Source organism: Strigops habroptila, chromosome 2, assembly GCF_004027225.2.
Source record: "Strigops habroptila isolate Jane chromosome 2, bStrHab1.2.pri, whole genome shotgun sequence".
NCBI classification, from domain to species: domain Eukaryota; kingdom Metazoa; phylum Chordata; class Aves; order Psittaciformes; family Psittacidae; genus Strigops; species Strigops habroptila.
In genome coordinates, this window is record NC_044278.2 from 60,504,289 (window position 1) to 60,527,867 (window position 23,579).

At 45.2% G+C, this 23,579-nt stretch overlaps 1 protein-coding gene across 2 annotated transcripts; it reads left to right on the top strand.

Moving 5' to 3' along the window:
- Nucleotides 1–2,383: 2,383 nt before the first annotated feature.
- On the top strand, nt 2,384–23,579 carry ECRG4 (ECRG4 augurin precursor). Of its 2 annotated transcripts, XM_030477486.1 has the most exons (5): nt 2,384–2,592; nt 15,305–15,408; nt 16,117–16,164; nt 18,920–19,077; nt 21,349–23,579. In XM_030477486.1, the coding sequence occupies exons 2-5, from the start codon at nt 15,321–15,323 to the stop codon at nt 21,508–21,510; spliced, it is 456 nt and encodes a 151-aa protein (XP_030333346.1). In that variant the 5' UTR covers nt 2,384–2,592; nt 15,305–15,320; the 3' UTR covers nt 21,511–23,579. The 2 variants fall into 2 exon arrangements, with proteins under 2 accessions (XP_030333346.1, XP_030333347.1); XM_030477487.1 differs by lacking the exons at nt 2,384–2,592; nt 15,305–15,408 and adding an exon at nt 15,769–15,934.

Here is a 23,579-nt window from a genome sequence, read left to right on the forward strand (position 1 = left end):
GCATGAAGATTAGTGCCTGGGAATACGCAGGGATGTGCACTATCTTCCTGGTGCAAAAGTCAGAGTTAGAAAGGTCATAAAAAGTGATCAAGCCACTGGAGTCCCTTTTTCTTCCTGCTGCTGTAAGACTCATACCAGTGGCACATTTGTCCCTCCTCCTCCCAGCCGAAAAACCTCCCAAGGACTGGATTTCTCTCCCCAAACTGCTCTAGTTAGTAGCCCTTCACCTACTGTGGGGAAATGACTTACAAGGGACAATACCTTTGAGCAGGATAGAGGGCCAGGGGTTCTAAAGCCCTTGCTTTTGAGCAGGCATCTCTGCAGAGGCTTCTTTATTTTCCGGAAAAACAGGCAGAGTCATGAGAGCTTCTTAAGGAATACCTTTGAGCAAAAGGCATTTTGTCTCCCTATGTGTTTGCACAGCTCTTGTCATGAAGGATTTGGCTGCTGCCACTACACAATTAAATCAGGGATGAATCCAGACTGCCTGATTTCAGTGTCGGTAGACACCACCATGGCCACACCACCATTCTGGGTGGCAATGCTTCCTAAGTCACCTCTTTTGCTCTGGATAATGTTCTGCCAGTTGGCTGGAACAATCTCACCCATCGCTGCTGTTCAAAGGAGACCCTCATTACTCAAGTTCAGCTGCCCATTATCCATGTCTTCCCTGGTCCCATGTCATATGCTTGCTGCGCATATCATTGTGCTCTGCTCACAAAGCCAGCTAGGAGAGCAGACCAGCTCTGTTGCTGCTGGGTTAGTCTTCTGCTAGGTTGTTCTTCTGCCAACTTAGTGATCTAAACTGCTGGGTGAAGAGGTGCACTGTTGGAGCCTGGGTGGCATAAGCAGTGAGAGCAGCTCCTGGAAGGCATGAAGGGAAAAGAGAGGGTGTTCATGGTAATGAGACATCGGGGTGGCTCAGTCTCATCTAACTTGGTTCTCATCCCTACATGACACCCTCCTGTCCACTGTGCTGTGGCTCATTCAGTCAGTGACAGGGTGGATTAGGATATCAAGTGAAGTGATAAAAGTTTCCCTTTATCCCTTGGGGTATTTGCAGCCAAAGCCCCTCCCTGATCCAGATCGCTGCATGGCTGTATGAAGAGTTGTGTAGACTGACATAACATTGTGGAGAAAGGCAGGGCAGGGTTTGCTTAACCCTCTTCTGCTGTTAAAATGTTCACTGTATCAGAGCCTCAAGGACCAGACTTGAAGCTATATTTTAGTTTTCTAAGAGGGCATCTCTTGGAGTCAGTGCAGATGTTTCCTGTGGAGTCAGCAAAGCAAAAAGAAGCAGCTTTTGGAGGCTTCCAGGTCCTGTTTCTTTCCGTTTAAATGCCTATGCTAAGTGGACTGGGTTTTGCACAGTAAGCAACAAGCCACAGTAGCGGTATTTCTGAGGTCTGCATGATCATGTTACTTCCAAGTGGCAGCAATAAGTACAGCCTCGTTTCTCAGTACTCCTACATGAATGCAGACGTGTGGCTGGTTGCCTGTAGGTGAGTCCCTGTGGAGTATTTGAGCCCTTATGGACTGCATACAGCTGCTTCACCACCGTATGTCCAGATATGTGCCATGGCCATGAATATTCACCCTCATGGGGCCAGACATCCTGTGGTATGATCCAAAGGGTACATCTATTTCCACTGAATGCCTGGATATGTATCTTGTATTAGGTGTTCTAATGCTAAAAATGCATAAAGTGCCTCCAAAAATACAGCTGTAACTGCATCAAAAGTTTCTTTAAACCAATTGTGATTTCTTTAGGCCACCTGCAATGTTACTAGGATGTCCCACTGAAAATCAGAAGTTTTTAATATGCAGATGCCACGCTTGATGCCTGTCCCTGGCTAGTCACTGTTTCAGAGAAGTTATTTTGATATTACTGATGTCCATCCTGTTTATTTGTCCTGGATTGTCCATAACAAGAGGAAAAAACACTGCACCTGGAATAAAACACAGCAGCCTTGGGAGGTTTTGCGCATGACTGGCATTTACCTGGGGCACGGGTCTTTACAAAAGGGAGCCTTATTTCCTGCATCAAGGTGAGCCCGCGGCCATGCATTCTCCTTCAGGCCCTCCTGCTGAGCCTAGGTGAGCCATGCCTCCACTCACCTCCTAGAAGCTAGGTCTCAGCTCTGCTGCACCAGCACATACGGGCTCCCAGCACCTGCAAGAAATTAAAGAGCACTAAAATACTCCCTGTGGCCAGTCGCTCACCGTACAGCCAGCACAAAAGCCTGAATTCCTTTCACATGAGAACATGGGTACATCTGCTTGCAATCATCTTTCTCCAGGCAACCGGCCTGATTAAGCAGAAATGTGATTCTCCACACTTAGTCCAAGGAGTGCTTGGCAGACGCCCGCAGCAAAGGGGCTGGGATTTGGGAGAGGCAGAATAAACGCGCCTTTCACGCCCGGCATCCCCAGCAGTCCCGTGGCTCCTGCGCTCGCAGCCTTGGTCACTTCTTGCCCTGCTTGCAGGAGGCAAGACATGCTGAAATAAAGAGAAACTTGTTCTGTGGCAGGAAAGGTCATTTCTTCTGGCCAGGCATTTGGGAAGGAGACAGCAAGCATATTATTTTAAAGGTAAACCGATAAAATGTTTGTTTACTGGAGGAAGGGGAGGAATGTCAGAAACATGTCAGCATTCTTCAGAAAAAGTTATTGTGGTGTCTTACTCCTGCCCTGAAAATAACTGCAGGGTGTTGTAAAGAAATGATTTAGCCTTCAGTGGTCCATAGCCTCATGCAGGGTATTTTGCGTGCTGGAAGGATGCTCTTTGTCCATCTGTGCACGCATGTGTGTGTGTTCACGGGGGTGTGAATACACACTCCATAGCAGAGGAAATGGCTGAAAATGTTAGAAGTGAGTAGACATAGAGGGATATTAGCAGAGTCTCTGGTAATGCTATTTGTTTGTTTCTTAATATTTTCTTTATTTCAGCTGACCAACAAGAAATCACTAAAAATCACTGCTTTAATGAAGGCTGCAGTTTGTAGCAGAGATGCATTATGGTTTATGTACTTCTGTAGATTTGCCAGATTCCGTTTCTAAACTTGCCTCTCATGCTGCTACACAAGAGGAGTAAAGAAATAATTTATAGGTGCAATTAAGAATGCCATGTTTGGGGAATTAAGGGAAAGTACTTTTAAGAAAAGCAATCTTGACAATTGAGCAGCTCAGCTTCACTGTGATTCCTGAAAGCAAGTCAATCTGACCATCAGTTAGTATGTTTGTAAAGGCTAGGTTGCACCCCTCCTAAGACTGGTTTTTACCAGCTCATAGTCCAGATAGCCTGAGGACTTCAGCCAGATCTGCAGAAGGCGTGCTTTGATGGAACAGCATTGCAGTTGTAGCTGTAGTGGCCCCAGGGCACGTGTGTCCCAGCCCAGCCGTGCATCCCTCTGGTTGGACTGATTGAAATGGTCAGAAGTGACAATTTACCACATCCCTGACTAACGCAGCCATGAAAAGAAGTGCTGTGCTGGCAGGCTGGGCAGGGGGACTGGAGACAAGGCAGCCTGCTTTGTGTTTGCCGTTTGGAGGCACACGGTTAAATCCTTCTCCTAAACTCTTTGAACTGTACTCTTGCCAAGACCAGCCAAGGTCTTGTTTTAGGCCAACCTATATTCTCGGCCTCAAACAAATGCCTAACACAGATTCTCTGAATAAGTGTGAATCTTAGCAGTTTCAGGAATCCAGCTGATTTAGGGAAGTTCTTAATATAAGGGCATGGTGGAAAAACATTGTCCCTTAACAAGTAGAGGGAACAGTGATGGACAGACACTGTTTTAAGAAAAAAAAAAGGCATCCAGGGGTCTATTCACTTGTCTACATGTTAGACCGTTGCAGTTTATATATCTGCATTCATGCACGCACACAAAATTTTAAGGTAACAGTAGAATAACCTATGTTAGTGCAAAAAGATTCAAAGGGAAACATCTGTTATTAAAAAACATTATGAAAAAACCCCATTCATTTAGCACAGGCTGGAATACAGGAATTTTTGCATGCTGTGTTTGGCTTGACTTGCTATAGACAAGACTTAATGATGGACAGAAGAGTTGTCTGGAAGAAATGCTGCGGGGTCTGATGTTTTCCAGAGCTTCTCTCCTGAATGTTCATTTGGGTATTGCAACACACTGATACTCTGTCTGTAGATATATCTATTCAGGTGTTATTTACAGGTCTCATACTCAATGTCTTTTTTTAATATGGCTTCATTCCCTGTGAATGCTAATGTGGATATGAGGAGATGAGACACAAATGGGATGCCTTTAAGGCTGTGTCAACGGCTTCTCAAGATATTGATCGCCAAGTTACTGAGAAAAGATGCTGAAGCCTTTAGAGCTGAACAGTTAACAGAGTGTGGATCAAGCCTGGATTTTCAGTTATAGGAAGGATAAGCCATTATATCAGCCTATCCCTATGCCAGTCAGCCAGTCTGATGGTGGAGTCTCAATACAGTGATGGGAAAATGCACCTTTGTTACTCTGCTTTGTGAAGGCTGTGCTTGCAGAGAATATTCTTACCGCTCACCACACAGCTTTCATCCTCAGCAGGAGGCACAAGCACAAGTTTTAACTTCTGGGAGTCAATGTAATTTGTCAAGGCCTTGCAGAATTGGGTCCCATTCTTGCCCCTTAGTCTTTCCAATCTGTTACACTACCAGCCTTTGCCTGCTCTGTTGCTTACCTGCAGAGCCTCTGCTCCTTGTAACACTGCTGTCAACCGTTGTCCTTCAGATGTTGCCTGAAGCCACAGCTGTGCAATTGATGGGAAAATAGCAACTGTTAGGTTGAAGGAAAGTTGGCTTCAGCTGACATTTTTGTATAAATTCAGAGCAATCAATTTTGTAGGTGATTTGTTAATGTACAAACTCCACCTGACTTTTCCTTCCTTTCACATCTAAGGGTGATGCATTGATTTTAAGGCTAGAAGACATCTCTCTGGCCTCACCACCTGCATAATTCAGATCCTCTGACATCCCTATATAAACTCATGTTTCAGGATCAAGAAGAGTACTTGTGACAAAACTGTCTTTTAGCAAGGAAAAAAACCCTTCCCTTGATTAAGAAAGATCTACATAGTCCAAGACAATCCTTCTGAAGTTCTTCCAGTGTTGTCCAAGAAAAATGTTTTATACCTTCCATGTGCTTGTTAACACCCATCTGATATTTTCCGTCAGAAATTAGGCTCTGAGCCCGTTATATATCCAATTAGGACAAAAGCACTCCAGAAGGGAGGCTGCTTCACTACCTGCATATGCATCACTCATGCACAGAATTCAAATATTAGTAAACAAAACACACATGTTTTGTAACTGTAATTGTTCTTGTCACAAACTCAGCCTCAGATCGTTTTGGATAGTTTATTCCTGGAGCAGCTTACATAGTCTGGGAAGAAAAAAGGGCAGATATACATTTTTCGATATATTGCTATGAAGAGAATACACTTAGAACTTTGGATCATATTCCTGGTTTGTATTGTTTATTCACATGTAAGGGTTTAGATCTCCATGTGTGAGAGCTTATTTTTAAATGAAAATATATGATGTTTAAGTGGAAACAAGAGATGAATATGGAGAGAAACCTCTGATGAAGTAAGAAGAGTTGGAATTTGTCCATAATGATACCAAAATGAACATATTCTGTCAGCCTTTGTTTTACTTACTTTCTTTTTTTAGCCTAGCCTGGAGTCATCTGTGCACTTGCAGGGAAATCAATCTGTGCCTTGGGCAGCGGGATCTCTCCATAGCTAGGGGAGACTGATGGATTTTTTCACATATTAAGACTGGAGGTTCGATGGAAACTGTATAGGAATGGTGACAGTAGTGCAGATTTGAGGGGTTTGGCTTCTTAACGAAAATAGATACCTTACAACATTTGCTTTTTTTTTTTTTTTTTAGATAAAAAGTCCTGTCTCTACTATGTATTTCTCTCTCTGTTATGTGTTTCTCTTATCTTTCTTCTGCGTGTTTCTCTCCTTCCTCTCTAAACATTTCAATATGGCTTGTTTTAAGTACAAAATAAATTATGAAGTCATGTAAGACTAGTATTATGGAAAAGCTTTTCCATAGGCATATTTAGTGGCTTTGTAATGATTCAGTGATTTGGTTATATTTGGCTTGCTTTTTTTACTTTTTAGTGAAACACTATTCCTCATTAAATGGTCAACCCAAACCCCATGACAAAAATTTCATATGAATGGATAAAGGGTAAAGTGTTGACTTTACCAAGGAAAAGTGTTGCATTTGAATCAACAAGACCAGGATTATTCTTGTTCATTTGCTCACAGCAGTGGGTCAGGCTAAGTCTCTGAAAAATGTGCTCCCACGTTGGGCACCGCATGCTTCAAAGTATGACTGATCTGTGCTGCCTCAGTTTTCATTAAAATAAAGGCAGCAAGCCTCCTATCTGTGCCTATATCCTCCCTGCTGCCCAGGGAAGTGGTGGAGTCACCATCTCTGGAGGTACTTAAAAGATTTGTAGGTGTGGTGCTTAGGGACGCGGTTTTGTGGTGAACTTGGCAGTGCCAAGACTAACGGTTGGGCTTTACCAACCTAAGTGATTCTATGATTCTATGATCTTGCTATCTCTGATCAACAAGTGATTACCAATAGCAAAGTTTTATTGCATGTTGCATGCTGTCTTTGTGTCTGCATCTTTAAGATGTTCCTAACTCAGTTATTACTTGAGTGAAAGTAAACAGTCTAATACCACTGTATTGCCTCTCCAGATCTATCATATAGTCTTTACTGTGCTTGTGCCACTTCTGTAAGGTAGAAGAAGTCCTCAGAAGTTTGCTGTATGGTTAAACGCTAACCTGGACACGCATGGGAGAGAAAGAGATGATCAGTGTCAACAGAGTATCACTGTGTTATTACCCTGCTCAGGTTCTCCCCAGCTCCAAATAATGTTCAGCTAATATATATAAGACTTACAGTCACTGCATTATTACTAATAATTACCAGGTGAAAGCATCTTTCCATTGTGGCCATTAGGAGGTAACATTACCTGATAGAAGGGCAGCCACTGTTCTTCATTTAAGAAGAGTACCATAGATATGCCATGCAGGGTGTGAAGAGATGATGTTAAAGCAGGAAAATGTTCCTTAAAGCAAAAATCATTGCAGTCTTCTTTAAAAATAAGGAGTTGGACACAAAGGTTTACAATGACAGACCTTGAGAAAGGAGGGGGCAAAAGACTTCTGTTTTGGCAGAATTAAGTGATTAAATTTCTCACCCCACCATGAATAAATGCAGCTTCAGAATTCTTATTTCTGAAGCAGATGAGCTTTCTGGTTAAAGTCTATACATGGCTTTGCCCCAAACTGAGTGATCTGGCCCAAAACAGGGCTGTTTTGCCCACCAGGTAGTTTTTGATAGAGAGGAAACAACATGCTGGAAATGGATGGTAGCATCCTCTGTGCCACAGCCATCCCCCATGGCAAGAGCTCCAGGGCGTAAGAGCAATTATGTCAATGCCTAGAGGAGCTAGCAGGTACTTCAGAGGCCTGTCTACATCAACAAACACAGGCAAGTTCTTCTGCTTGGGTGAAGGACAGCCAGTTTGAATTCAGAAGTCATGAAGCCCTATTAACACAGACAAAGCTAATGGGCCCTGCTGTGACGTGGGTCAGGCTCTGTACTGGGCTTTGGGATCAGAGCCCAGCAGTGTTCCTTCTGCCATCCACCAAACACAACTCTAGGAGAGCAAAGAGACAGGGATGAAGCCCCTGCCTTTCCAGGGGAGTTTCTATATGATGGCATTTTGCAAGATCCAGGCATAGCAATCACAGACTGATATTTAATCTTTCTGAGATAAATGGGGTTCTGTAGGGCTCTTGTGATTAAAAATGCATGTATGCATAAATGCTTGCAGGATGGACACCTAAATGATCACATCAAGCGAAAAATGTCCCCTCAAATCTCCATTCCCTGCAGCCATTGTGCTGCCAGCTTGGTACACACACCCTTTGAAGTCACTGGCATCCAAGGACAGCCTGGTGCAGTGGGGCTTCACGCAGGAAGATTAAAGGTGTTACTGAGCAGCAACAGCAGCATAGAGAGACTACAGAAAGTGCATTCTCCTGGAAACAAACTGAACTGTAAATCAGAAAGGTAATCCAACATCAGATGAGCAGAGGCACGGGCTTGTTCATAGACAGAGCTTAGGCAGGGCACTGGTGCAATTGGAAAGCCCAGGTATAAAGCAGAGCCAGCGAGAGCAGCCACAAAGCAGATTAAGAGAGGTGTAAGGTCACACATGATAACATCAGGAAGACAGGTGAGGTTTCTGCTCTGATAACCTGAGAATTGTGCTCTGAGCTGGGACGTGCTACCTGTTGTTAAGGCTCCCAAAGGCTTGCGTTTGACCTGAGGAGCGAGCAATCACCTCCCCTCCGCTGCAGGTGACTTTGCCGTATTTCAATCATTTGGGCAGACATTCTGTGTACCGAGGGCCTGCCTCAGGCAGGCTGGCAGTGCCGCTGAAAATTTCAGCCCATGTGGTTCCTACCTGCCCGAGAAGGCAGGCAGGGGAAAGCAGGTTGTTCTGTGTATGCTGAGAACGCCTGACAGCCTTCAGGCTATGTTGAGGCTCCTGTGATTTGAAGCAGGGGCTTCAGACTGAGCAATGGCAGCAAGAGTTGGGAATGCTCCCCTTTTCCTTCCCATGAAAATGCATCCACTTTGTCCCCTTTCCAATTAAACTAAAAAATAGTTTTAAAGCACATGCTCAGGGGTTGTGTGCTGTGTCCCTGCACATCTCTGAGGCTTATGTCCATGCTGGTGAGGTTGCAGCAGAGATGCGTAGGGCTAGCCCTGTCACTCAGGCTGTCACGCATCGCTGCTGGAGCTGAGAAGACAGAAGGACAGGGAAGGGAAGATTGGATGGAGCTGACCTGTTGCTGTCTCAAGCCCTTTGCTCCTCAGCAAGCAAACGTGTTCTGCTAGCAAACTTCCCTGCACCATCAGAAATCCACTCTGAAGCATGCCCAAATTTAACAGGCACCTGAGTTATCACTAAGGAGTCCTGAAGACACCAAATTGACCTGCAGGGACCGGTTTTAGGCATTGCTAAAGGCCTCAAATGTGAGACAGGAGGAGGAAGAAATCTGACAGGGCCTGCTCAGGTGGGATGGGATCAGTGTGGATTTAGATCACCATCCACAGTGACCTGCTCCAGGGATAATGTTTACAAAGCATCAGGTTGAGCCCAACCGCAGCTATTCCTCAGGGTGTGGTAGACGTGATACCCTCCTCTGCCAAAAGGAGAGGTTGTGTTTCACCAGTTTTACCCCATTCCCACTCTGGCCATACTCTCCCACCTCTTTCTTGGCCCAAGCCATCACATCTCAGTAGTCCTTAAGATAACTAATGCAGCAAAAGTAAACTGAGTCTGCTTTTTAATCACACTGAATTGGCTCCTAAAAGTGCTAGAGCCAGTGCTGGTAAGAGAGGGGAGGATGAGGCTGCAGAGGCAGAGAGAGAGACTTCCCCATCTTGGTGGTACCAAGCCACCACATTGACTTAAGCTTTTAAGGGTAAGGTAGTTGCCTCAGGAAGCACAACCTCATTTCCAGCCATCCTCCAGTTTGTGCTGGATTCATCATAAGGTACTGAACTGAGTGTTGGAAAGGCTGGCTCCTCTGGTGATGCTTTTTAGAAAGGAAGACACTCACATGTGCTGTTCTGAGAAGGGGTTTAGGGCTGCAGGTGTGAGGAGAGATGTATTTCTCCAGTCTTGATGAAGGTGCCCAAGTGTTTGAGGCTTGCAAACAGCTCCTCACAGCTTCCCTAGTCTTGCAGTTGCTGATGTGATGGTGCAAACCAGCTTTCTGGTGAAGCACAAGGGAGGAAATAGTGTTCCTGTGATGAGGATTTGTTTGAGGGGCTGGGAAGACAGGGAAATTGTGGCAGCAGGCAGTGGTATGGGATACTCTTCAGGAAAGGGCTTAATCACTGAATAGCAGTGGTCACTGATGACACAATGTAGTATTCAGATAGCTTTGTTTTATTATGTGAATGCCACCCACTCCATGAGTAAGCCCAGAGTTTTAGGGAAAGAACAGCATGTATAAACCATTAAGACAGCAGTAATGTGTAAGAAGAGGGATGCTAAAACCAAATTGATAAATTTAAGATTTTTAAGACTTTGCATTTACTAATCTTTGAGGACTTGCAGCCTATTTGTTGGGGGAGGGGGGAGTGTTGTTGCTTTGGTTGGGGGTTTTTTGGTTGTTTTTTTCTTAACTAGCTCGCCTGCATTCTGGATGTGAATAATAAAGTAAAGGAATGCAAACAAGTCAGAAATAGCTCAGGAATAAGAGTTCATAAAAAATGTTTTGAAGCATAAAGAGTCCCAAGAGACAGCAGTAAAAGAAAGAATGATTTGAATAAAATCAGACCATGATAAAAACACATGTCGTAATGTCCTACATTCTGTCTCCACCTCCCTTCCTGTTAGGTCTGAATTGTAGACTTGCCATATACTTCCAGGTTTATCCTAAAGATACAGTGGTGGCAGTGAAAAAGAAGAAGGATTTCTTAGAGAGAGAATTTTTTTGATCCCTCTGCAGAAAGGAAGCAGCCATGATCAGATAATGTAGCCGAACTAATCTGCTTCTCACTGTACTTATCACAAAAGCAATAAGGTTAATTCTGTAGTGGGGGCAGCAAAGTACTGTCAGCTAGCAAAGGAATAAGGAAGGACAGACCAACAGAAACCATTTCTTATCTGACAGGGTCAGCCAGAAGGTGCAAAAAGTATTATCAGTAGCCAAACACAGAGGGGAAAAGAAGAAAGTCTGTATTTTAAGGGATTTTCTATGGAAAATATAAACATTAATATTGTTACTAACATGGACCAAAGTGATGGTGCGACCAGTTGATACACAAGGGATAAAATGTGTCCCAACCATGTGTTGAGGCCAGCGACACTCATATCCAGCAAAAATTGAACTTTACCTAAAGCAAAGGTGTTTGTCCTAGGGCTTGGGGCTGGTCCTGTCACTATCAGGAGGACTCTGGAGCAGTGGAAAAAATAGTATGAAACTCAACATGTTTTGGAAAGAACAGTCTGATGACTTCTGTTTGGAAGAAAAACACGACTCCTGTGGTTTTCTTGGAAGAGGCTTCAGAAAACAATCTGTAACGCCAAGTGCCTCTGTCCTAAGGCTAGCGACTGGGCCAATATGGCTGGGAGAATCTGTAAAAACCTCATGTAGCAGAAAACAGTCATTTTCTGGGTGTTGGGAATGCTGTTCAATGCTGCTGCATTCTTGATCAAATGGGTCATTTTAGTGGATCATTAAAATTTTCATGGTGCTTCATTGTGGGAAGATGAAGTGCCATCTCCTGCAATCCCTGGCTGATTTGCGATTTATCTATTTGCCTACTAAATTATGCCAATGCCAGGTTGTAATAGTTTATCATGTCTTGTGTTTATTCCTTGAAAATCCGGCTTTGGGACTCCTGTGATTATATAAATATTTAATCTACACTGCATTTAAGAACATTATTGCGTTGAAACACTTGAAAACATGAAGCCTACTAAAGGAAGAAGAAATCAAGATCAATCTTTTTAACACAATTTTCTGAGCTCTGTATTACTGAATATCCTTGAATGGCCATTACTGATACTATCTCTTACCTTTTTATGAGTACACCACAGTTCTCTCAGCAGCTCCTTTGATGAGATGCAAAAGCAGAGGTGTCTCTCTGCTATTCAGGAATCTCTCAGTACTTAATTTTAGGCAAAATGTACAATAATAATAATAAAAAAAATCGAACAAAAATTCAGTGATGCTTTCAGGCAGAGATTTCCCCACCACCCATCTAGTTCAGATCAGTTAAGCAGCCACACATGCCCACTTTATCTACTTGTAGAAGCCACTGGGTTTAAAACCACTATGCATGAACTCGGAGATCACACAGGTGAAATGGGGTTACCTGAGCAGTCACCAAACAGTGAGTTGCAGAAATATTTAATAAATCAGAAATATTTAATATTTAATAAAGCAGAAATATTTAATAAATCAGCTTGGATCTTCTTTGCTTATCCCAAATAACATACACGACGTCCTGCGGGCTCCAAAGACAGTGCTGACCAGCAGCAGGCTCAGCGAAAGGGATTCCTCCAGCTCCAGTGAGCTCCTCGCCTGGCTTCTGCAGATTTTTTCGCAATATCAGGTTCAGAACGGCATTCTGTTGGATTGCTCCCAAATTTCTGCCCCGAACTTGCAGACCATATTCCAGCCCCATGCTGGGGAAGCAAGGAAACCCATCAGCTCCATCCTGCTAACCTGCCACAGCATCCCTCCAACTAGTGGTCTCCATTATACTAAGGGGCTTGATGGAATTTTACACTGTGCCCTGCTCACCGCTCATCCTGAGCTGTCTGGGGAACACTCCTGCTGACAACTTTAATTAACATCTTTCAGTAACATTTCAACACCAAGAGTCTACCATTGTCACGAGTGGTGATGAAAGACATGTAACCAAATGATGTCATTAGTGCAGACTTGCTCACCTAAAGCCCTCAGGGGTATTGAGCAGTCATACTGGCTCCCAGCGCCAGCAGAGGCAAACCAAGCCCTAAGACAAGTCTTAAGCTCCTCCATGATAAAGAAGGGGGTGTTTAAAAGAGAGCTATGTCACTGCTGATGGAGAGATCCCAGCAAAACACTGCAGCACCCAAGTCGCAGGCACAGAGGCTGTGATTTTACATGGCAAATAGCAGAAAGGGGTACTGCAGGCATGTCAATAAACACGTATGCTCACTTGAAGATATATACTTCCAATCATGATGCAGCAGTCGCAAGCTCAGCAGAAAGAAATGTCTTACTACAATAGGAAGGCAACACTGCCTCAGTCCTTAAAACAACCTAGAGCAGAAATAAAGATTGCTGCTGGAAAAACATCAGCCACCTTTCACCGCTGCTTTTGAAAAGAAGTGGTGTTATGTTTTTACTCAACTTCTTTCTTTATGTCAAAAACTTTCAACCCCTGAACTGAGAAAGGGACCTCTTCTGGGAAGATACTGCACTCAGTTTAACCCTGAGCATTATATTCTTCTGCCAATCACTTCTTCCACCACTAGAGCAATGATTTTGTACAGTAACCTTGCACTTGAGTCAATCTATTCTCTGGGTTTCACCAGATAGCATTTTCTCTCTGTAATTTCTTGAGTCGTGGTGATATATTTGATATCCAGAGGAGGTTTTATGCTTTGTATTCCCTTGGCCCAGAGGCACCAAGCACCTGAAGTTCTGCAGAACCCCAGTTCCCACAAAAGGCTTGTTACAAACTGATCAGGTGAAAACAACACCCTTTGCCATTATCAATATAGCAGTAGACCATAAATATTCCTGTGTTATCACCCTGGCTTTCTAAATTATCTACATCATGGCTGTTTCATGTAGCCTTACATATGTGCTCTTCACTGCTGTCCCTTCTAGCTATATTCTGCAACTAGTTATTCAGAAACCTCAGGTGGTTTTAGTAAAGAGGCTGTCAACGTTAAGCTGATGAAAGAGTGTATTGATTTAGAAGAAGGGATGTTTGCTCCAACACATGCTGTTAAATCTGCTGACACTTTATACATGGGGCTATAGAGAGAAACCACTCAAAAGCGATGACAGAAAGGGCAAACCAGTTTTGGTTTCCATTTGCACTGAGCTCAGACACCAGCCTCCTATGAGAGTGCTTCCATCACAGACAGGAGCCTGGAAGGTGCTGCTCCCTGCTGCTCTGTCCCCCAAAGCTGTGGATCCCACAGAGAGCAAAGGGCACTTGGGCTGGAGTGACCACGTTGCTTTTTCAAGTTGTTGCCACTGCTGCTTCAACTGAGATGAGCAGAGAGGCCTGAGCATAACCTTGAGGGGGCTGGGGGATGGAGGGAAGAAGGGAAAACACTTTGGGTGCAGCTCCAAGTACTTTTTCACAAGGGGAAAGATGCATGAGGCAATCAGAAGCAGTTACCTGAAGCAATGTTCAGGATGTGGCTGGGGAACTGCTGAGGGACCAGCCTTTGCTGGTGCTACTTCTGTATTTTATAGTGAGTGGTAAAGTCAAGACAGGCATAGGGTCTTGTCCCACCACCACAATTAGCTGTGCCTGAACTAGCACTGATGGACTCCACATATCATCACAAGGAGTTGCCACACCACTGCACAGCTACCTCAACACACATGCATGTATACATATGTATACACACACATATTCAATATACATATTTATATACAATTACAATGTATACAGTGTGCATGTATATCTTCATCTGTAACCAATCTGGAAGCAATCCTTGGATTAGGGAGCTGAGGCCCCAGCGCTTGCCAGATTTCTCACAAGTAGGTTACAGAGAGAGCCCAGCTCACCTCTGCTCACCCTGGCCTCCCCTGAAATCCCTCCTGTGCTTCTCGCTGTACCCTGGCACAGCTTCAGCAGCAGGCGAGATGCCCATAACCATCCCCTGAGTGTTGTGGGTCTGTGCTGTGAGGGAAGAGAGAGGTTTGTGTCTGAGGGTGGGCAACAATTTCACTATGCTTCATATTATCTGGGATGTTTCTGGAGCTGAAAGTGAGTTCACAGAGAGAAGCTGAAGTCTGAAATAGGAAGAGACAGAGTTAAGTTTAGGAACCGTTGCAGTTATGATCCTGCTGAACAAGGAGTTTTATATAGTTTGTGAGTTTGGCTTTTGGTCCCTCAGTTCTTGCTGTAAGCTAAACCTGTCTATGTGTAGAAAAAGAAATCAGAATTATTTTTAAAGCTGACCAGTTAAAATGCATTGCAGTACACTGTGGACTTGGGGGGTAGAGAGAGGGTGGGAGGAGGGGAGAGAGAAAAAAACCTAAACTTTGGTTGATTCTGATTCATTTTTCCACCAAGACAACTTCTGAATTTTCACGTACTGTTCCAGCCAAGTGGCAAACTGGCTTTATACATACAGAAGTGTTAAATGATGTGCTACAGCTATGTTTTATTTTAATTCCCTGTGAGAAAACCCTGCATGAATTGCTGAAAGGTCTTTACCGGTTGCCCTGGATTATGTGTAACCACAAAACAAAAAGGCTACTGGGAACTGGCAAACCGGCCGCTGGCTCCGGGGCGCTCCCCGACCTGCAGCGCACCGCGGCTGCCCTCGCTCCCCACACTCGCCCCGGCCGCCTCCCCGCCCCTCCCCGTGGCGTTGGGCTGGGGCGGGCCGGGGCGCCCCTTCCCTCCGCTCCGTCTCCATCTCCGTCTCCACCTCCACCTCCATCTCCATCCTCATCCTCCCGTCTACCTCCCGCCCAGGTGTGTCACCGCTGCCATGCCTCCGCCGTGTCCCCGAGGAGCCCTGCCCGGGGCCGCTCTCCTCTTCCTCCTCTTCCTCCTCCCGCTGCTCTGTGCAGCCCCCGGTGAGTGAGCGCCCGCGGCCGGGACGGGGTGAAGGATGGATGCGGGATGCGGGGAGGAAAAACACCACCCGGCGCGTCTCCCGGCGTCCCGCATGAGTGAACGTTTTCGGTCACGCCAAAACTTGTGCAAATTGGGCATCTTGAAGAGCTTGTTTTCCGGAGCAGCAGAGAGCTTGCATGTCAGATCTGTTGCACTGCCCGGCCACGAGCTAAAGTCTTGGATTCCTTCCCTTGGATCCCTTCCCTTGGATCCCTTCTGGGAAAGGGCTTCCGCAGGAACAGCTTTGGTGTCCTTTGGGACAGGCTGCCAGGCACAACTCTGAAGTAGCCAGGCCACTGGCATGCCCCTCGCTCAGTGACCTGGGGTTCCCAGCGTTATCGTGCTGCCCCGTACACTGTGCCACAATACTGGCACTGTCTGCAGTCATCTGCTGAAAAATATAATGATTTAATCGGTGAAGAGGCCAGTAAAGGATTTTCTTGCCAAGACGAGCTGGGGAGAGGATGCCAGAAGCTTCCCTGCAGCGTATGTTGTGCTCGAGTGTGGAAACGGGAGCAAAGGGAGGCAATGGGAGAAACTTGTTGCAGAGTTTTGGCTCTTGGGCTGGAGCTATGACAAAAATACTTTCAGTATTCTCTGAAATGCAAACTTTTTTTTTTGTCCTTTCCTTCTTAGTAAATGTATGGGGTTTATTTTTACTTGTCTAGATGTTTCAAGAGGGAATAAGCTTAAAGAGATGCTTCAGAAACGAGAAGGTAAGTGAAGAGACAGTGAAGTGCTTCCCCTTATTTTTCCTTTAGTCAGTTGATGTCAGTGAAAACTGCCAAAATGTTGTCACTGAATTTACAGCTCCAGGCAGACAGCCAGAGAAGCAATGGACAAGTGCCCGGTTCAAAGCTGGTAGCGCACAGCTGCTCTCGCTGCATGCCATACCAAAACCTGCCCGCATAGAATCACAGAATGGTTTGCGTTGGAAGGGACCTTAAAGACCATCTAGTGCCCCCTGCCATGGGCAGGGACACCTTCCACTAGACCAGGTTGCTTCAAGCCCCATCCAACCTGGCCTTGAACACTGCCAGGGATGGGGCAGCCACAGCTTCTCTGGGCAACCTGTGCCAGCGCCTCACCACCCTCACAGTGAAGAATTTCTTTCTAATAGCTAAATCTTCCCTCTTTCAGTTTAAAGCCATTCTCCGTTGTCATGCCACTACATGCCCTTGCAAAAAGTCCCTCTCCAGCCTCTTCTAAAAGCCCTCTTTAGGTACTGGAAAGTGTGCATGGAGCCTTTCTTCTCCAGGCTTAACTGTCTCAGCCTGTCTTCATAGCAGAGGTGCTCCAGCCCTCTGGTCATCTTTGTAACCCTTCTCTGGATGTGCTTCAACAGGTCTATGTCCTTCTCATGTTGGGGTTCCCCAGAACTGGATGCAGTACTCCAGGTGGGATCTCATGTCTGTTTGGGATGTGGTACTGGCAAGGCTGGAGGCTCAGCTCATCAGAGCCCCCTATGAAAACCAGGGTTCCCAGCCACAGGCAGTATGCTGGCATTTTGCTCTGCACAGTGTATAGCATCTACCTTTTCCAGTGTACATATGGCAGACGTGGCGTTTAGCTGGTTTATTCTGGGAGGTCACAATCTTTTCCATGGAATTACAACACACGGAAATACTGCTGGCTCAGATGCAGAGAAGAAAATATGCAAACTGGGCTTGCTTGTGGCGCCTTGACTTGTTCCCTTTGTCCTCTGGGCCTCATGTGTGTTTCCTTCTTGGAAGACTGCTTTCTCTTCAGGGGAGATGATGGGCAAGGGCCCAGTGGGCAGATGCACCGAATGGCTCACTGTTTGAGGGAAAGGGGTGGAAACACAGCTATCTGGGGACAAACAGCACTGCAGCAGATGGAGGCAGGCTGAAACAGCCTAGAAGTTCTGTTGTCTAGAAGGGTGTCCTCCCCTCAGCCTGCTCCATGTCTAAGGCAAAGAATTTACACCCCCCACAGAGGGGAATCCCACTTTCTGCAAAGCTGCCTAACTTTGCACTGTTTTCTTCCTGGCATCGCTCACCACCTGTTTACCAGCCCTAAAACATGTGCCCCATCCATGGCTCTTTTCCTTCCACTTGCAGATAGGAGTCACCGCTTGCCATAGGCAAACCTGCCTGTGCCCAGCAGCAATCCACTTGCTTGTTCAGGTCTGCTGATGAAAGGGACCACCCAAGGGAAGGCTTTTGCAGCACACAAGCATCATGGCCTAGAGAGAACTGCAAAGCCTTGAACTGATGGTGGAGGGAATAGGTAGCCCCTTAATTCCAGCCTCACTCCCCTTTTCCAGTTGTGTACTGAAGTGAGCAGGCTAAGTGCACAGTGCTGGTTCCTTCGCTGGCAGTGTCCCTTGTGCAGGGCTCATTGACATGACGTTTGTTCAGCGGTCCCGCTTCTCAGTCATAACACCCAGCTTGAGCGCACGGGAGTTCTCAGTTTCCAGCTCATCACCGCAGGGCAGCCTGCTGCTTCCCGCTCTTCCTGCGACAACTCATCTATCACTTTTACCTCTTCAATCTCCTTCCCTTGGCAGTCCTCCACCTCCCACGACGAGTTTGCCCAGCTCCTGCTTCAAAGTTTTTCACATTTCCACCTGACTTTCCTGTCTGCCCCAGCCTCTTCCCTCACATCCTCTGAAAATTCCTATCCACATCCACATTCCTGGTCTCTCCCTCATTGCAGCAAACCCTCTGAAGGCAAGGCATTCCTCCTACTCATACACATGCTTCTTGTTCCATGGGAAAACCAAACATCATACCATGTTTTATCATTTCCATGTGTGGCAGCGGGCTAGCCTGTCCTCACATCCACGCCTTTTGGAGGTACATAAATTCCTCTAGCAGCCACAGAAAACTGCCTGCACTCCGGCGGGGCAAGCCAGATGGCATGCCTGGGTCTGGCAGGTTGAGGGCATTCCCATGCATCCACCAAACAGTGTTCTGTGAAAGCCTGATGGGCTTTTATTTTCAGGCATACAGGGCATTTAGTAGCACTTGTTATTTAAAAGCTACATTTTACACAGCAGATTCAAAATTCTATCTTCTTATGTGGGCCTCCCTTCACCCTAATAAGTTAACTGTGTTCCTCCAGCCTCTTCAGGCTTTTTAACTTCACCTCTCATTTCCATTCCCATTTCTGCAACAGCAGCACAGAGGCCAGTCTCCTCTCCTCAAAGCACAAATCCGCTGTGTATATGCTCTTTGAGTTTGGGTTTATTTATTTAAACTCCCCACTTAGCTTCTGTCTTTGAGCTCGGAACAGCTTTTCAAAAATCCAAGTGAACAGGGGTAGCTGAGAAATCCTATTACATCGATGATTCCTTGGGTTTATTATTGTTACTGCTGTCACACACATTGTGCTGCCAAGCACAAAGGTGATGGCATGATGCGAGAAGCATTTCCTTACTTGCTGCAAGCTTCAGGCTGACTAAAAATTTCCTGGCATGCCTTTTGGGGTGGGGGGAATTAATTTCAGCCCCTGTTGCCACGAAGCCTGAGGTGTCAGTGAAAGAAACAACGGCCAAGGAGTTCCTAAACAGCCTGAGACGCCAGAGGCGCCAGCTGTGGGACAGGAGCCAGCCTGACGTACAGCAGTGGTACCAGCAGTTCCTGTACCTGGGGTTTGATGAGGCGGTGAGTAAAAAGCTTTCAGGGGTCAGTAGAGCTTCAGGGTGTGCGGCTGCGAGAGTGGACGCACAGTCATGGGGGCAACCAGGGAGAAGTTGCCCCACTTCTGGTCACAGATACTGTGGTTTCTGTTTCTAAAGTAGCAAATATTGCACAGAAATGTAAGCTCCGTTATTTGTTAGAGATTTCTGCCTTATTTTGTTAATAGAAAAATTGACATTCGAATCTTGCATCGAGTTCTTGGCTGTGACTGAACTTGGCTTGATAAATTGCAAATGGATGTATAAACAAAGCTTGCTTTGAGAAACAGGCAGCAAGACCCAAAGCAATCAATCGTATTTCAGGAAATTAATTTGGCAGCCTCAACCTAATCAATTTACTTTTAAACATGCTGAGAAATACACACCAAGCTGGTCATGATTGGCATTCCTCAACGAAATTGCACTAACAATATGTACCTAGTGCATGCCTGGGCCTCCATGGTGCGGGCAGCTCCTGACCATTGTGAGCACTGGCTGCTGAGCCTCAACTCTAAACGTGAAAGGAAAACCATTCGATAATGTGCAGCCAACCTCTCTTCAAATGAGAATTATAGAATCACAGAATGGTTTGGGTTGGAAAGGACCTTAAGATCATCTAGTTCCAACCCTTCTGCCATGGGCAGGGACACCTCGCATTAAACCATGTCACCCAAGGCTCTGTCCAACCTGGCCTTGAACACTGCCAGGGATGGAGCATTCACGACTTCCTTGGGCAACCCATTCCAGTGCCTCACCACCCTCACTGTTAAGAACTTCTTCCTTATATCTAATCTAAACTTCCCCTGTTTAAGTTTGAACCCATTACCCTTTGTCCTATCACTACAGTCCCTGACGAAGAGTCTCTCCCCAGCATCCTTGTAGGCCCCCTTCAGATACTGGAAGGATACATTTTTTAAGAAACAATTTGTAAAAACACTCGAGTGGAATCAAATGTTCGCAGCTCTGCACATAGCTCTAGTAAACAGATGCTGAAATAGGGTGAAAAATGTGCATTTAGTTGCAGTCTCACATGTAGAATAATTTCTATGTTAATAAGAGGTAAAAATAGTTATAGATGCTGAATTTTTGGCCTCTGTTAGCTGCATGAATGTGTTTAATGAGATTGCATTGGCACGGGCAAGCTGGAGAACATTTTGGACCTTCATGCTACATGGATTGCTTAGAAGATGAATGCACTTATTTTCAAAGCTGGAACAATTAGAAAAATAATCCTTTGCTTGGACTGAAATAATGAAGGATACTTTTTTGTTTTATCCCCTGGGCACCATGCAGATAAAAGTGACTTTTTAACATCATGGCTATAGCACCCTCCCCCAACAGGAATAGGAAAAATAGGCAAAGTAGTTTTATACATCAGAAACTAAAGACTGGGGCCAAATACTAAGAAGTAATAAGGACAAACCATGTAGATAAGACAAATTCTCCTCTGAGTTCCTGTGTGCATTTCGAAAACTGAAATGAGGTCTGTTGTGGGATACAATGAATCTGCTTAGTAGGTTTTCTTGAGTATTAAGACACAGTTTTAACAATGAAATAACTGTTTGTTCCAAGCAAAGGACTTGGGCCATACTTGTCCATTGTGTATTTTGCAAAACTTTTTTTCCAAATCTCAGCCAAAAATATTTCCAAAGAGTCATTCAGATGGAAAGGCTTTGGCTTGGCAAGTATTTGATATCCTTGCACACAGTTTTTCCTCTGCTGTTGTGAGCAAAATTGAACTGCTTATTGCATTTCCATAGCTAGAAGGCTGCACTGTACCTTCATTTTTACCCATGCAAAATGGGAGCAAAATATCACAGGCATAAAGCAAAAGCCTGTTGCACCCACTTGCAGTCAGGGACGTTGTGATTAAAGGCATGGGGCACTGGGGAACCAAACCTTTAGATTTTTAAGTGCAAAACATTGAAATGTTTTTATTGTCCACCACAGAAAATGTAATAGAAACATTAAAGGTGCTCAGTGCGTGTCTCAGTTTAAGCACTTTACAGGGGGCAGAGGGTGTCGGGATGAGTCCCATATGGGGCTGGGCAGGACTATTCCTGTACTTGGGACCCTGATAAATCCCATAGAGAAGGTAGGTACAAGTCACAGAACCCGCAGAGCTAAAGATTTCATTTTGACAAGTACACAAAGGATCTGAATTTCTGCAAGAGACAAAATGAACCCGTTGCACCATTTCTGTTTCTCTCTTTTTTTGTAAAGTTTAGGCTAGGAAAGTATTCTCTTTTTTCCACAGAAATTTGAAGATGACATGTCCTACTGGACCAGCTTAGGGCGTGCTCGTAACGAATACTATGGTGGATACTACCAACACCACTATGATGAAGATTCACCTATTGGTCCACGAAATCCGCACACTTTCAGGCACGGAGCAGGTGTCAACTACGATGATTACTAATGCCATTTATCCTACCATAGCTGGTGCCTACAGGGCTGCACTGGGTGAGGCTGAGTCCTCCTCCCTCAGCCAGAATGACCCTGCTTTTCTTCCATTCATGTAAAACAGCAAGCGCAAAAGAACTGCCAGACTTTGACGAAAGCAACACGACTTTTTCAATTATTGTTACTTAGTAGCACACTATATATAAAGTGTTATAGATATAAAGCTTTTTTGATAAAGAGGTTGCCATTATTTAGTAGAGTTTGTAACACCAAGTTTCATTCCAACTGTATTACTACAGATTGCTTTTTAAAGGGCTTTTTCATTTGTTTTCCTGCAATCAATCACAAAATTACATTATATCATCTAGTTTGGCATAGTGTAAGCCAACGCATTTCACATGTGCCGGCTCATTCAGATTTGTGCCAACAAGTAAATTCAGTTACTCTTGCGGGAAAAGGAAAAACACCCAAACATTCCTCTCAACTGAAGTGCTGCCTTGTTGCCTCCTCTGCTGTTTCCGTACCTACCGCACGCAGGCCTCCAGACTGGGGTGACATGGCACTTCTGCAGTTCCTGTTGGGACAAGGACAGATGTTCACAAAAGCTAAATTCAGTGTAGAGGAGCTCCCCTACCTGCAAAGCCTGTGAAAGGAAAGGATTCTCCAGGGAAGGGGCTCAATACAGCAATATGACTTCAGAGGCAATTGCTGAGATGCACAGCATTTAGCCTGAGTGGCCCCAACCCTTTGCAGGCATGATAACCCAAAGGTCATCTTTGATGAATACGCCCCTTTGTGTCCTTTCCACTGAGCTACAAGCTTTCAGGCTAGCTCGAAATGGAATAAAATAACAAACTAAGCTATTTAAAATGAGGTTAGTATCAGATAGCATCCAACACAGTCTCCAGGTGCAATTTCCTACCACGAAGTTCTCTCTATCCCCAATTCAAACTGGAGTCTATGCACGTTATCAAAATATATCAGAGCCTGGGCACTGGTTAATGGAGTGCAGCGGATGAGAGGGGGGTTGGTTAGTGGGGTTAAGATCCCCAAAGTACAACCAGCTTTTCTACCACAGCAACATAAGCCACGTTGTTGCTTCTCTTTTGTTACTGTGAAGTCCTCAGGCAGACCTAAGTCCAGGAGGGAGATTTCAATTGTCAGGGGCTTCAGGAGGAGCTTGGTGGGGGAAAGAGATTGGGCAGGTGAGAAAGGGTGGCTGCTCCACAGCTTCTGGAGCTGAAACATCAGGATAAAGGGAGATGAAATGTGTACTGCAAACTCCAGCAGGCAGAGAAGACAGCATGGGTGTTTTAGCTGTCTGTCATCTAAAGCTTACCAGAAATTTCCAAAGCATGGGTCATGGTAACACCATTCTTTACACTTCACTTCTTTCTTAACTCTGAGTGTACTTCCTAATCTTCCACTTAAAGCCCCCATTGTGTGATGGAGTGGTGTCTGGGACAGGCAGCCTAGCAATATCCAGCTCCCTGCAGGAACGCTTCCAGGGAGACAGCTCTTTGCTGAGGGAGCCAAATCGAACAAACATGTTAGTCACTTCTGCTCTGCACGTACAGATACACACTGGAGTAACATACTCCAAAACCTCAGCTTCCCCCAGATTTTGGAGGGCTTGATTTTGGCAGAACCCTTGCCAGTTTAATCACTTTAAAACTGGTGTATTTCCTTGGTAGAAGAGCCTTTATTCCAAATATGGAATAATCACATTCTGAGTCAAGCACGCACTCTTTTGCACAGTTGGAAAACACCTATTCCTAGAAGAATACTTTCATTTTTGTGTCCTAGCAAAAAAATGCACCGAATTTGGCGCCATTTGAACCATGATGATAATTTCGATCATTTCCCAGAATTTACAATGACTGGGAATTCAGACCTGCTGAATAAGGAAGAATAAAGTGCTGCAAATAAACACCAGCTCTTCCTAGGCCTTTGTAAGCTGTGTCTGTTCCTGCAGACTGACTCAGCCCGGCAGCTTTCCATGATTTGCAGGCTCACAACAAAGCCACGATCTCTCTCTTCTGGATTCTCCAAGAGAAACAATAAAAATAAAAACCTCTTCCATTA

Excerpts from the sequence above, each read along its gene's own strand:
- ECRG4 (XM_030477486.1), top strand. The coding sequence starts at position 15,321 with ATGCCTCCGCCGTGTCCCCGAGGAGCCCTGCCCGGGGCCGCTCTCCTC. Across the intron at positions 15,409-16,116 it reads GCTGCTCTGTGCAGCCCCCG|ATGTTTCAAGAGGGAATAAG; the intron begins GTGAGTGAGCGC and ends TTACTTGTCTAG. Across the intron at positions 19,078-21,348 it reads ACCTGGGGTTTGATGAGGCG|AAATTTGAAGATGACATGTC; the intron begins GTGAGTAAAAAG and ends TTTTTTCCACAG.